This window comes from Brassica oleracea, chromosome C1 (assembly GCF_000695525.1).
Source record: "Brassica oleracea var. oleracea cultivar TO1000 chromosome C1, BOL, whole genome shotgun sequence".
Classification (NCBI taxonomy): domain Eukaryota; kingdom Viridiplantae; phylum Streptophyta; class Magnoliopsida; order Brassicales; family Brassicaceae; genus Brassica; species Brassica oleracea.
The window spans coordinates 43,000,317-43,014,449 of record NC_027748.1 but is presented as its reverse complement, the minus strand read 5'-3'; the positions used below and the strand labels follow the sequence as shown (position 1 = coordinate 43,014,449).

Below are 14,133 nucleotides of genomic sequence, written 5' to 3'. Positions count from 1 at the left end.
TTAACATACATTAATACAAATGTAGAATATGGTTAGAAGTTTTAAAACAACACTAAATATTATAGGTGTCAGTATACAAAGTATTTACCAAAAACTCATATTTTCGTATGGATGTTTATACATTGATTTTGAGAAATTTTCATAAAATACGATAATATTGTTTTAATGCCTAGTTGCATCATGCACTTACATATGATGATGTTCAAATAGGTTTGTAGCCTTTGTTGTCTCCGTTTTTCAAGAAAATAGTGGTTATTCCATCGATTTAATGAGTATTATGAAGTTTTATTAAATTAATTAATACAAAAAATTATATCGATTCCCATATACCATGAAAAAGAGTTTAACATACATTAATACAAATTTAGAATGTGGTTAGAAATTTTAAAACAACAGTAAAGATTATAGGCTTCAGTATATAAAATATTTACTAAAAACTAAATATTTTCGTAGGGGGGTTAACACATGGATTTTGAGAAAATTTCAAAAAATATGACAATATTGTTTTAATGCATAGTTGGATCCTGCACTAACATATGATGATGTTCAAAGAGGTTTGGAGCCTTTGTTGTCTCCGTTTTTCATGAAAATTGTGATTTTATAGTGGTTATTCCATCGATTTAGCGAGTATTATGAAGCTTTAGTAAATTAATTGATAAAAAAATTATAACGATTTAATACAAATGTAGAATGTGGTTAGAAATTTGAAAACAACACTAAAGACTATAGGCTTCAGTATATAAAGTATTTACCAAAAACTCAATATTTTCGTAGGGATGTTAACACATGGATTTTGAGAAAATTTCAAAAAATAGGAAAATATTGTTTTAATGCCTAGTTGCATTCTGCACTAACATATGATGATGTTCAAAAAGGTTTGGAGCCTTTATTGTCTCCGTTTTCAAGAAAATAGTGATTTTATAGTGGTTATACCATCGATTTAGCGAGTATTATGAAGTTTTACTAAATTAATTAATAAAACAATTGAACGATGCTCATTTACCATGAAAAATAGATTAAAATACATTAATACAAATGTAGAATGTGGTTAGAAATTTGAAAACAACACTAAAGACTATAGGCTTCAGTATATAAAGTATTTACCAAAAACTCAATATTTTCGTACGGGTTACCACATAGATTTTGGAAAAAATTCAAAAAACACAAGAATATTTTTTAATGCATAGTTGCATCCTGCACTAACATATGAGGATGTTCAAATAATTTTGGAGCCTTTGTTGTCTTCGTTTTTCTAGAAAATAGTTATTTTATAGTGGTTATTCCATCGATTTAGAGAGTATTATGAAGTTTTACTAAATTAATTGATAAAAACAATTCAATGATGCTCATTTACCAGGAAAAAGAGTTTAGCATACATTAATACAAATGTAGAATATGGTTAGAAATTTAAAAAAAAACACTAAAGATTATAGGCTTCAGTATATAAAATATTTATCAAAAACTCAATTTTTTCGTAGGAGGTTAACACATAGATTTTGAGAAAAAATTAAAAATATTAAAATACTGTTTTAATGCATAGTTGCATCCTTCACTAACATATGATGAAGGTCCAAAAGGTTTGGAACCTTTTTTGTCTCCGTTTTTCTAGAGAATAACGATGTTATAGTGTTAGTCTACCAATTTAGGGAGTATTATGAAGTTTTACTAAATTAATTGACAAAAAAGTTAAAACGATACCCATATACCGTGAAATAAAGTTTAATATACATTAATACAAATGTAGAATGTGTTTAGAAATTTAAAAACAACACCACAGATGGCTTCAGTATGTAGAGCATTTACCGAAAAATTCAATATTTTCTTAGGGGTTAACATATAGATTTTAAAAAAATTAAAAAATATAAAAATACTGTTTTAGTGCAGAGTTACATCCTTCACTAACATATGATGAAGGTCAAAGAGGTTTAGAACTTTTGTTGTCTCCGTTTCTCTAGAAAATAGTGATTTTATAGTGGTTAGTCCATCAATTTAGAGAGTATTATGAAGTTTTACTAAATTAATTGACAAATAATTAAAATGATGCCCATATACCATGAAAAAAAGTTTAATATACATTAATACAAATGTAGACTGTGTTTAGATATTTTAAAACAACACTAAAGATCATATGCTTCAGTATATATAGCATTTATCGAAAAACTCAATATTTCCGTATGAGTTGTTAACACATAGATTTTGAGAAAAATTCAAAAATATGAAAATACTGTTTTATTGCATAGTTGCATCATTCACTAACATATGATGAAGGTCAAAGAGTTTTGGAACTTTTGTTTGCTCTGTTTATTTAGAAAATAGCGATTTTATAGTGGTTAGTCCACCAATTTAGGGAGTATTATGAAGTTTTACTAAATTAATTGATAAAAAATTAAAACGATGTCCATGTACCATGAAAGAGAGTTTAATATACATTAATACAAATGTTGAATTTGTTTAGGTATTTTAAAACAACACTTAGATCATAGGCTTCAGTATATAGAACATTTACCGAAAAACTCAATATTTTCGTAGGGGTTAACACATAGATTTTGAAAAAAAAAATCAAAAGTATGAAAATGCTGTTTTAATGAATAGTTGCATCCTTCACTAACATATGATGAAGTTCAAAGAGGTTTGGAACCTTTGTTGACTCCGTTTTTCTAGAGAATAGCGATTTTATATTGGTTATTCCACCATTTTAAAGAGTATTATGAGGTTTTACTAAATTAATTGACAAAAAAAATAAAATGATACCCATGTACCGTGAAAGAGACTTTAATATACATTAATACAAATGTATAATGTGTTTATAAATTTTAAAACAACACTAAAGATCATAGGCTTCGGTACATAGAGCATTTACCGAAAAAAATCAATATTTTTGTCGGGGTTAACACATAGAGTTTGAGAAAATTTCAAAAATATGAAAATACTGTTTTAATGCATAGTTGCATTTTTCACTAACATATTATGAATGTCAAAAAGGTTTGGAACTTTTGTTGTCACCGTTTCTCTAGAAAATAACGATTTTATAGTGGTTAATCCACCAATTTAGGGAGTATTATGAAGTTTTACTAAATTAATTGATAAAAAAATTTAAACGATACCCATGTACCATGAAACAGAGTTTAGTTTTCATAATACAAATATATAATGTGTTTAGAAATTTTAAAACGACACAAAAGATCATAGGCTTCAATATATAGAACATTTACCGAAAAACTCAATATTTTTGTAGGAGAACACATAGATTTTGAGAAAAATTCAAAAATATGAAAATATTGTTTTAATGCATTTTTGCATCCTTCACTAACATATTATGAAGTTCAAAGAGATTTGAAACTTTTTTTGTCTCCGTTTCTCCAGAAAATAGTGATTTTACAGTGGTTAGTCCATCAATTTAGGAAGTATTACGAAGTTTTACTAAATTAATTGTCAAAAACTTAAACTGATGCACATAAACAATGAAAAAAAAATTAATATACTTGAATACAAATGTAGAATGTGTTTAGATATTTTAAAAACAACACTAAAGATCATAAGCTTCAGTATATATATTTTCGTAGGGGTTAACACATAGATTTTGAGAAAAATTCAAAAATATAAAAATACTATTTTAATGCATATTTATATCCTTCACTAACATATGATGAAGGTTAAAGAGGTTTGTAACTTTTGTCGTCTCCGTTTCTCTAGAAAATAGCGATTTTATAGTGGTTAGTCCACCAATTTAAAGAGTATTATGAAGTTTTACTAAATTAATTGAAAAATAATTAAAACGATGCCTATGTACCATGTAAGATAGCTTAATATACATTAATACAAATTTAGAATATGTTTATAAATTTTAAAACAACACTAAAGATCTTAGGCTTCGGTATATAGAGCATTTATCGAAAAAAATCATTATTTTCGTAGGGGTTAACACATAGATTTTGAGAAAAATTCAAAAATATAAAAATACTATTTTAATGCATATTTATATCCTTCACTAACATATGATGAAGGTTAAAGAGGTTTGTAACTTTTGTCGTCTCCGTTTCTCTAGAAAATAGCGATTTTATAGTGGTTAGTCCACCAATTTAAAGAGCATTATGTAGTTTTACTAAATTAATTGACAAATAATTACAATGATGCTCATATACCATGAAAAAAGTTTAATATACATTAATTCAAATGTAGAATGTTTTTAGATATTTTAAACAACACTAAAGATCATAGGCTTTAGTATATATAGCATTTATCGAAAAACTCAATATTTTCGTATGAGTTGTTAACACATAGATTTTGAGAAATATATAATGTGTTTAGAAATATATAATGAAGTTCAAAAATATGAAAATACTGTTTTAATGCATGGTTGCATCCTTCACTAACATATAATGAAGTTCAAAGAGGTTTGAAACTTTTGTTGTCTCTGTTTATTTAGAAAATAGTGATTTTGTGGTGGTTAGTTCACCAATTTAGGGAGTATTATGAAGTTTTACTAAATAAATTGATAAAAAATTAAAACGATGCTCATGTACCATGAAATAGCGTTTAATATACATTAATACAAATGTAAAATGTGTTTAGAAATTTTAAAACAACACTAAAGATCATAGGCTTCAGTATATAGAACATTTACCGAAAAACTCAATATTTTCGTAGGGGTTAACACATAGATTTTGAGAAAAAATCAAAAATATGAAAATACTGTTTTAATGCATGGTTGCATCCTTCACTAACATATGATGAAGGTCAAAGAGGTTTGGAACCTTTGTTGACTCCGTTTTTCTTGAGAATAGCGATTTTATAGTGGTTATTCCACCAATTTAAAGAGTATTATGAAGTTTTACTAAATTAATTGACAAAAAAATAAAACGATACGCTTGTACCATGAAAGAGAGTTTAATATACATTAATACAAATGTAGATTGTGTTTAGAAATTTTAAAAAAACAACACAAAATATCATAGGCTTAGTATATAGAACATTTACCGAAAAACTCAATATTTTGTAGAGTATTATGAAGTTTTACTAAATTAATTGACAAAAAAATAAAACGATACGCTTGTACCATGAAAGAGAGTTTAATATACATTAATACAAATGTAGATTGTGTTTAGAAATTTTAAAAAAACAACACAAAATATCATAGGCTTAGTATATAGAACATTTACCGAAAAACTCAATATTTTCGTAGGGAAACACATGGATTTTGAGAAAAATTCAAAAATATGAAAATATTGTTTTAATTCATAGTTGCATCTTTCACTAACATATATCATTTATCGAAAAACTCAATATTTTCGTATGAGTTGTTAACACATAGATTTTGAGAAAAATTCAAAAATATGAAAATACTGTTTTAATACATGGTTGCATCATTCACTAACATATGATGAAGGTCAAAGAGGTTTGGAACTTTTGTTGTCTCTGTTTATTTAGAAAATAACGATTTTATAGTGGTTAGTCCACCAATTTATGGAGTATTATGAAGTTTTACTAAATTAATTGATAAAAAAACTTAAAACGATGTTCATATATCATGAAAGAGAGTCTAATATACATTAATACAAACGTAGAATGTGTTTAGAAATTTTAAAACAACACTAAATATCATAGGCTTCAATATATAGAACATTTACCGAAAAACTCAATATTTTGTAACACGTAGATTTTGAGAAAAAATCAAAAATATGAAGATACTGTTTTAATGCATAGTTGCATCCTGCACTAAAATATGATGAAGGTCAAAGAGGTTTGGAACATTTGTTCTCTCCGTTTATCTAAAAGAATAGCTATTTTATAGTGGTTTGTCCACTCATTTTGGAACTATTATGAAGTTTTACTAAATTAATTGAAAAAAAAATAAAACGGTGCCCATGTACCATGAAACAGAGTGTAATATACACTAAAACAAATGTATAATGTGTTTAGAAATTTTAAAACAACACTAAAATCATATGCTTCAATATATAGAGCATTTACCGATAAATTACACATATATTTTGAGAAAAAAATTTAAATATGAAAATAATGATTTAATTCAGTTGCATTCTTCACTAACATATGATGAAGGTCAAAGAGGTTTGGAACCTTTGTTGTCTACGCTTTTCTAGAGAATAACTATTTTATAGTGGTTAGTCCACCAATTTAGGGAGTATTATGAAGTTTTACTAAATTAATTGACAAAAAATTTAAACGATGCCCATGTATCATGAAAGAGAATTTAATATACATTAATACAAATGTAGAAATTTTTTAGAAATTTTAAAGCAACACAAAAGATCATAGGCTTCAGCATATAGAATATTTATCGAAAAACTCAATATTTTCGTAGGGGTTGCTAGCACATAGATTTTGAGAAAATTTCAAAAATATGAAAATATTGTTTTAATGCATAGTTGTATCTTTCACTAACATATGATGAATGTCAAATAGGTTTGAAACATGTGTTGTCTCCGTTTCTCTAGAGAATAGCGATTTTATAGTGGTTACTTTACCAATTTAGGGAGTACTATGAAATATTACTAAATTAATGGACAAAAAATTTAAACGATGCCCATGTATTATGAAAGAGAGTTTAATATACATTAATACAAATGTGGAATATGTTTATAAATTTTAAAATAACACTAAAGATCATAGGCTTCAGTATATAGAATATATACCGAAAAAAACACATAGATTTTGAGAAAATTTCAAAAATATGACAATACTATTTTAATGCATAGTTGCATCCTGCACTAATATATGATGAAGTTCAAATAGATTTGGAACCTTTGTTGTCTCCTTTTCTCTAGAGAATTACGATTTTATAGTGGTTAGTTCACCAATTTAGGGAATATTATGAAGGTTTACTAAATTAATTGATAAAAAAAAATTAAAATGATGCTCATGTATCATGAAAGAGAGTTTAATATTAATTAATACAAATGTATAATGTGTTTAGAAATTTTAAAACAACACTAAAAATCATAGGCTTCAGTATATAGAGTATTTACCAAAAAATTCAATATTTTCTTAGGAGGTTAACTCATAGATTTTGAGAAAAATTCAAAAATATAAAATATTATTTTAATGCATAGTTGCATCGTGCACTAACATATGATGAATGTCAAAAATGTTTGGAACCTTTGTTGTCTCCGTTTTTCTAGAGATTAGCTATTTTATAGTGGTTTGTCCACTTATTTGGAGAGTATTATAAAGTTTTACTATATTAATTAATAAAATTTTGAAAGATGTCCATGTACCATGAAAGTGAGTTTAACATACATTAATATAAATGTTAAATGTGGTTAGAAATTTTAAATCAATACTAAAGATTATAAGCTTCGGTATATAAAATATTTACTGAAAAACTCAATATTTTCGTAGGGGTTAACATTTAAATTTTGAGAAAAATTTGAAAATACGAAATTAATATTTTAATGCATAGTTCCCGCTGATTAGCCTATTTCGGTTTTTTGATGTCTAAACCAAAAATCTAAACCGGATACTTACCTTGCTCACAAGTCGTTGACCAACAACAATTAAATAATATTAGTTAATGAATTAATATTAACGTAAAGTGACGTAGTAAGAAATTAATAAATAGAATAATTCTGGAAATTCTGGAGAGTTGGCGGCGACAGTTTCCTCTGGGTTTGCAGAGCTTATTCCTATTCCTACCTTTCTCTCGAAGGAAAGCTCTCATCTTTCACCGAAGATCACGTTCCCCGTAAGATCATCTACCAAACCCACTTCCCAGATTTTCATTTCGTTCTTCCTTTAGATTCCCACCAAATCTGGATTAAAGCTTCCTGATTTTGAGATCTCCGTTTGTAATTGATGTTCAGAGACTCAATGGTTGGTTTGTAATTTTGCTAGATCGAAAAGCTCCCTGTTGAAATTGATTGATCTGTTATGTGATATTGTGTGGATGATGATTTGTCAAAGTTAAAGGCTTTTTTAGTTTTTTTTTTCTACTGCATTATGATTCCTTGGTGTTGTGTAGGGTCTGATTAGGTGGTATATATTGGTTTACAAGATGGCATCTGCGACGCTTAGGAGACGGCTTCATCACGGGGATGTGGATGGGAGAAAGTACGAACGTTATGATGCTACTACAGAGTCTGATACTTTAAGTGAGCCCTTGTTGGGAAGTAGTAGTAGTGATACTAAAGCTGGGTACAATGAGGTTAGTGTGTTTGTTTTTCTCTCTTCTAAATAGAGATGAGAGGAACACTTTTATGTATTGTGATGTGTGGTCTTAGGAGCGCACTCTGGAGGATATTTGGGAAGAGGAACGGAAGAAACAGCAAAGTCATTGGACGTTAATCTTTTCTCAGTTGATTGCACAATGGGCTCAGTGGATAGGTTTGTTTGTTACTATCAATGATTGTTTTAAAGAGGGGTTATTACATTTCAGTTTGTTTCTTGGTTTTGGCAGCCAAAGTTGTGTTTGGATCTGGCTCGCTTTTTGGGAGGTTTCTTTCTCTGCCTCATATAAGCTCTGGTGGAAGGCTATTGCCACCTCCTCTTAGTTTGTTGCAGGTAATGTTCAAAGCTTTTCATCTTATCTTGTGAAAATCATATGGTCAATTTGATGTCCATTATGTATTTTGTTACCTCTTACTAGGAAGAAAGGCTGAGAAACATTAAGAGAAGAATAGAAATACCCTTTGATGGATCTCGAATGGAGCATCAAGTAAGTGTTTCACATGAGCTCTCTGTTTGCTAATATATTAACGCTACATTTCCAAAGTTTTGTGGAGGTTTATGTAAACTTATGATTCACAGGATGCACTTAGGCAACTATGGAGGTTAGCTTATCCACAGAGGGAGCTGCCACCTCTTAAATCTGAACTCTGGAAGGAGATGGGCTGGCAAGGAACAGACCCTTGTACAGATTTTCGGTATAGAATAGTGTAGATTTGGATCACCTTCTATCACTAGTCATTTTACTGATGATAGGTTTCATAATTTTTTTTTGTAGAGGTGGAGGTTATGTATCACTGGAGAATCTAATCTTCTTTGCCAAGACCTATCCAGAATCATTCCAAAGATTGTTACATAAACAAGATGGAACAAGAGCTGAATGGGAATATCCTTTCGCGGTTGCCGGCATCAATATATCATTCATGCTGGCACAAATGTTAGATCTCCAGTCAGGTAAAAATGCTCAAGAATTAACCAAGTGAAAATCGATGAAATGTGTTTGTAATTGTGTTTCTGTTACAGGTAAACCATCAACGGTCGCTGGGATAAGGTTCTTGGAGTTTCTGGAGGAAGATGAAATGGCGTTTGATAATCTTTACTGTATAGCTTTCCAAATGATGGATGCCCAATGGCTTGCCAAACGAGCTTCTTACATGGAATTTAATGTAAGTAAATGTCTTTGAACCACGCTTGTTTACCGTTTGGAATTTTCGATTTGGTTATGTGCTAACCGGTTCTTGTAAAAAAAAATTTGGCAGGAAGTTCTGAAATCAACGAGAACACAATTGGAACGTGAGCTGGCGTTGGAAGATGTTTCGAGCGTCAGAGATTTGCCTGCTTTCAATCTATTGTACAAAAAATAATTTTTACATATTTACTTTCAATTTTCTATCTGTATTTATATAATAATTTGAGAAATTCAGTGTAATAATCTGTTTTTGCTGAAATTGTTCGGCAAATAATTTGTTTTCCATATAAAGTAAAAGTGTAAAACTAAGGAACCATTATTATATAGTTCGACATGTATATACTTTATTTTCCAAAAACTGAATTTGATTTTAAAGTAACGTAGGTACATTTATGCATTTATATGTTTATGAATTTACACAAGGGAACAGTTTATACACACTTCTCACTTCCTCTCATCTTCTCTTATAGGATTCGACTCTTCATGAGATGGCTGAATGCTCCACGCTTTCATACGTTCGCTTGTCTTTTTAACCTACAAAATAAAAAAGATTTCAAGAATTTTCATATCTTCGTTGTTTAAGTAAGAAGTACAAATTTATTTGCTTACCTCTGATTCCCAGTCAGTTCTGTAAATGATATAACACAATATCGCTGTTTGGATCGCTATACCAGCCGACATTCCAGACCACAGTCCCTAGATATCAGACAAATGAAATGTAATTGCCTTAACAACAGACTTTTCTTACATTATATTTTAATTAGTACTAATCAAAAAGTTACCTTAACACCGAGATGGAAAACATAAGTAAGGATGAGACCCAAAGGAATACCAACTGCATAGTATGAAACAAAGTTCACAACTGCCACTATACTCTGCATCCCTGCTCCAACTGCCACACCTGTTATCTTCAACATTTTAAACCATTTTTATTTTATCTATAATATTCATTAGTTACTAGAACCAAACCTATATTTTAAGTATGAAACATATTTTGACAAAAAAGTATAAAACATATATGCATAAATTTATGTTTTTGATTGTGACCTGAGAGTACAGGTTGAATGCTGTTGAGTAAGATGGATACGGAAAGGATCATCGATAGATCATCCACTGCTTTTGAAACCTCTTTGCTATTGGTAAACAAATACGATATCTGACCGCAAAATGCTAAACATAAAACAGAGAATATCATTCCCATAATTGTTGATACTGTGAGTATCACTTTGATAGAGAATCTCACTGCAGCTGCATCTCCTTTCCCCAACTCGTTAGCCACTCGGACGCTACCATTCAATAGTTAAATATGCATAATTTATCATTTAATATTATTAATTACGAATATTCTTAGGCTGGACATATATAAAGTTGTGAGCGTTACCAAGCTGCACCCAAGAAGCCAAGGCATATGTTGAATTCCAATGTATATATGTATTGGCTGGAAATTTCCAATATGATTTATATGAAGAATATTTATTTGCATGAGTGTAATTCAGATTAATTGAAAAATATGTGAATGGCTCTGAAGATTTTGAGTTTACCATATTGAGAAAGCAGAGATTGCGATATTTGCATCTTTTGTATAACCAGCCATTAAGACAAGGAGGCTCAGGTACCAATACTCTAAGCTGTTAAATGAAAACAATAAAATTATCAGAAGTATAAACATTCCCAGCATAACATCATTTTAAGTAGACCAAAAAATAATAAGTTGGATCCCACTTCAAGCGTTGGTTTGTGTTTGTTAAAAAAAAATATTTAAAGCTTAGTAATTACCAGATCATGAAGCCTGAAGAAATGGAGAGCTTGAGCATAGGAATCAGGTCAACAAAAGCAGCAGTACTAAATCCAGACCAAGTGAAAGGACACCATCCACCAAAAACGTACACAAACTCAGCCAATACCAAAGCCCACGAGCTCACATTAAGCCCGAAGAGCGCACCACCAATCTCCATCCCCATAAAACTGACACACCACCATGTCACCAAGAGGTCAAGAGCCAAGGACGAGACCGAGAGAACGCCTACAATAGCGTTCCTCATTTGTGCTTGGAGGTACATTTGCATAGTCATAGTGAAGATTAAGCTATAGACGTAAGGGATCATCCAAGGATATATCTCATCAACGGTCCCCGTGATATCAACATTTTGGCCTAAAAGACGGAGAATGGGACCGGAAAATACGATAAACGGTAGGAACAAAGTGGTCACGGCCATGTCTATAATCCATGAACGTTGTAGATATATCCCCATTGTGTGGCACTGTTCTGCACCGTATGCTTGTCCACATAACGTCTCCGTCGCACTTGACATACCGCCCTATATATATTAACAACCACAAAGACAAAGACTAATTTTTATTTCAATAAATTGATTTTTTTTTATATTCAAATTCAGACTAAACTGAGACTAGCTAAAGCAGCTTGTATACCGTTAAACCGTAGAGAAAGCGAATGAAAGTGCTTTGGAGGAGAGCATAAGCGGCTAGACCCAACTCAGAGGAGTGACCGATGAAGGCTTGAGCCACAATGATGCTACCAAACGAAGTCATTCGGAACAAAGAGGAAGGTAATGCTATTCTCCACATTTTGCTTACTTCACTCCAAACCTTTGCTCTCAGATAGAGACTCTCTATACTGTTGCTCTGACCCTTAGCGTCTGATCCTACACGTAGTAAACTCTCCTCCATTTCTCCTTGACTGCTCATTTTGTTGTGTTTCCTTCTTCCGTTCTTTAATCTGAAATAATCCATACAAGAACAATTACTTTTTCGGACACGAAAACAATTACTTATCATCAAAAAGCAAGAGTAAAGATGTATGAGTAGTTTGACAAAAAAAAGATGTATGAGTAGAAGACAAATACACCCGGACTTATCAATCAAACACACATATATTACAGTACTAAAGGTTCAAATTGAAGACACAAATGTCGAAAAACAAAATATGTCGACTGGAACCTATGAAGCAAGTGATTTATTACCTTTGTTTTTAGAGAGAATCTAAAAGTCAAGAAGACCAGAGAAGAGAGAGAGAGACATAGAGCTCAGCGATGATCACCAAGAAGAAAACTTCACCGAAAACAAACTGAAACTTAAATTTAGCCTTTTCTCCTTTTTAGGGGAATATGTCAGAACAGAACTGAAACGTCTCGATATCTAATACAAATAGCGATAAAAAGAGTATATGTTTATACGTATTACGTATGTACAGAAAACTGTATGTATCTGTTAAGATACTCGTATGTGAAAAAGAGTGAAAACATAGATAAATTGACTTTGTGATTCTGTGCGTGTTATTGGTAATTGATTATACAAATCAGAATACTAAACTATACTACGTTCTACATATGGTGCAAAATATTTAAACCTCTAGTTTATAATGATATTCACATTAATATGAAATATCATATCATTTCCTCTTTTTCTTTTAAATTGGATTATTATCCAATTTGAAAACAAATTAGATTTTTGTATCTTAACAAAAGAAAACAAAAGTTTCCCCCTAGTTTTAGGGTCCAATGATCTTCTTTCTTCGTCGGGATGAAGCCGATCCATCATTAGCTGTTTTTCTTGTCGACACCGCTCGATCGTTGGGTATTATCCTCTTCAGTTTTCTTTTTATTTTTCTGTTATGTTTTTGCTAAATAGTTGTGTTTTATTATATTTTTTTGGGGTAAAATATGTGTTTATTATCTTCTTCTCTGGTTACCAAATAATTAACATTTTTTTGCTAACAAAAAAAATAATTTTTTTTTTTTGCTAAACTATCATAAGACTGCATGCTGCTTCGACCATGCTTTTCTAGTTTTTACAATTTCCGTTGAACGGATAAAGAGGTCACCTTATGACTATGAGCCTCCACGTTATGCAAGAAGGGAGACAGTAGATGCGCCGCACGTGACACGCATGCACATCCCATGCAGTATCTTCCATGTGTAAACTCTTGTCCCTTCGAAAATGCTCTCGTGTCTCAATTTTTGAAAGAACAAAATAAAATGTCTTTTGTTTACGAGTTACGGAGTCCTTAAATTATAATTTGTGTTAGTTGGGTCCTTCTGCATGCAAATCGAATTTTATCCCATTCTAGACAAATGTATGCGCAAAGCCAGTGAAAAAAAAGTTCTGATCCCATTCATATGTATGTTTATTGATACTTTTTTTTTGTTAGTATTCAATTTTTTAGTTGATCATTTCAAGTCGTTGTTGCACTCTTACTTAAATTCAAATTCATTTTTATATCTGCCGAGCACTACTAATTATTGCTATTGAATGTCTCAATTGAGATCAATGTTAGGGTTTAGGTACCCAAACTCTACTTGTTTAGCCATACACTTCGGTAACTTGAACATCAAGATATGAGTTAGAAGAAGAAGACTAGGGCAAATCCAAAATGGTCTTTAATCTTTTCTATATCCCAAAATCTTTGAAAAAAACTTTTTACCTCTTGTTTCCATGTTGCAGAGAGACTTGTAGTTTACACTCTACTTCAAGGCTTTTCTTATAGCTGCTACTAATGGCTCATCTCTTGAACCTTGTGATATACCGCTCCCCATGGCCAAAGGATGAGAAACGGTGTCGTTTTGAGGTTATTAAAGAGAAGGGTTGCTGAAGGAGAAGACATTTAGACATAGGGATACATAGCAGGTGTTTTCTCAGACGGAGGAGCGAAGGAGACGAGAATGCCATTTCTTCTTCTTCGCCGGCGAGGTTTAAGGAAAATAGTCAAATACAGATTATTACTCAGACGGCCCATTATGTTACTA

General features: G+C 30.8%; 2 protein-coding genes across 2 annotated transcripts; one reads left to right on the top strand and one right to left on the bottom strand.

Moving 5' to 3' along the window:
• The first annotated feature begins 7,579 nt into the window (after positions 1-7,579).
• Positions 7,580-9,702, top strand: LOC106344515 (ELMO domain-containing protein A-like). Its single transcript, XM_013783882.1, has 9 exons — positions 7,580-7,702; positions 7,979-8,161; positions 8,238-8,340; positions 8,414-8,517; positions 8,603-8,671; positions 8,764-8,879; positions 8,960-9,135; positions 9,205-9,347; positions 9,441-9,702. Exons 2-9 carry the CDS (start codon positions 8,012-8,014, stop codon positions 9,543-9,545), a joined length of 966 nt encoding a protein of 321 aa, XP_013639336.1. The 5' UTR covers positions 7,580-7,702; positions 7,979-8,011; the 3' UTR covers positions 9,546-9,702.
• A 112-nt stretch (positions 9,703-9,814) lies between these two features.
• On the bottom strand, positions 9,815-12,503 carry LOC106302673 (protein TRANSPARENT TESTA 12-like). Its single transcript, XM_013739135.1, has 9 exons — positions 12,352-12,503; positions 11,801-12,107; positions 11,147-11,688; positions 10,912-10,998; positions 10,752-10,808; positions 10,418-10,656; positions 10,153-10,271; positions 9,980-10,066; positions 9,815-9,904 (listed from the first exon to the last, which is right to left on the bottom strand). Exons 2-9 carry the CDS (start codon positions 12,074-12,076, stop codon positions 9,815-9,817), a joined length of 1,497 nt encoding a protein of 498 aa, XP_013594589.1. The 5' UTR covers positions 12,077-12,107; positions 12,352-12,503.
• Between the last annotated feature and the right edge of the window lie 1,630 nt (positions 12,504-14,133).

Bases quoted from the DNA above. Each gene is read 5' to 3' on its own strand.
- LOC106344515 (XM_013783882.1), top strand. From the start codon at position 8,012: ATGGCATCTGCGACGCTTAGGAGACGGCTTCATCACGGGGATGTGGAT. The intron at 8,341-8,413 runs GTTTGTTTGTTA...TGGTTTTGGCAG, and splicing joins ACAATGGGCTCAGTGGATAG to CCAAAGTTGTGTTTGGATCT. The intron at 8,672-8,763 runs GTAAGTGTTTCA...TATGATTCACAG, and splicing joins GATCTCGAATGGAGCATCAA to GATGCACTTAGGCAACTATG.
- LOC106302673 (XM_013739135.1), bottom strand. From the start codon at position 12,076: ATGAGCAGTCAAGGAGAAATGGAGGAGAGTTTACTACGTGTAGGATCA. The intron at 11,689-11,800 runs GTATACAAGCTG...TAATATATATAG, and splicing joins GCTTTCTCTACGGTTTAACG to GGCGGTATGTCAAGTGCGAC. The intron at 10,657-10,751 runs GTAACGCTCACA...ATTGAATGGTAG, and splicing joins GGCTTCTTGGGTGCAGCTTG to CGTCCGAGTGGCTAACGAGT.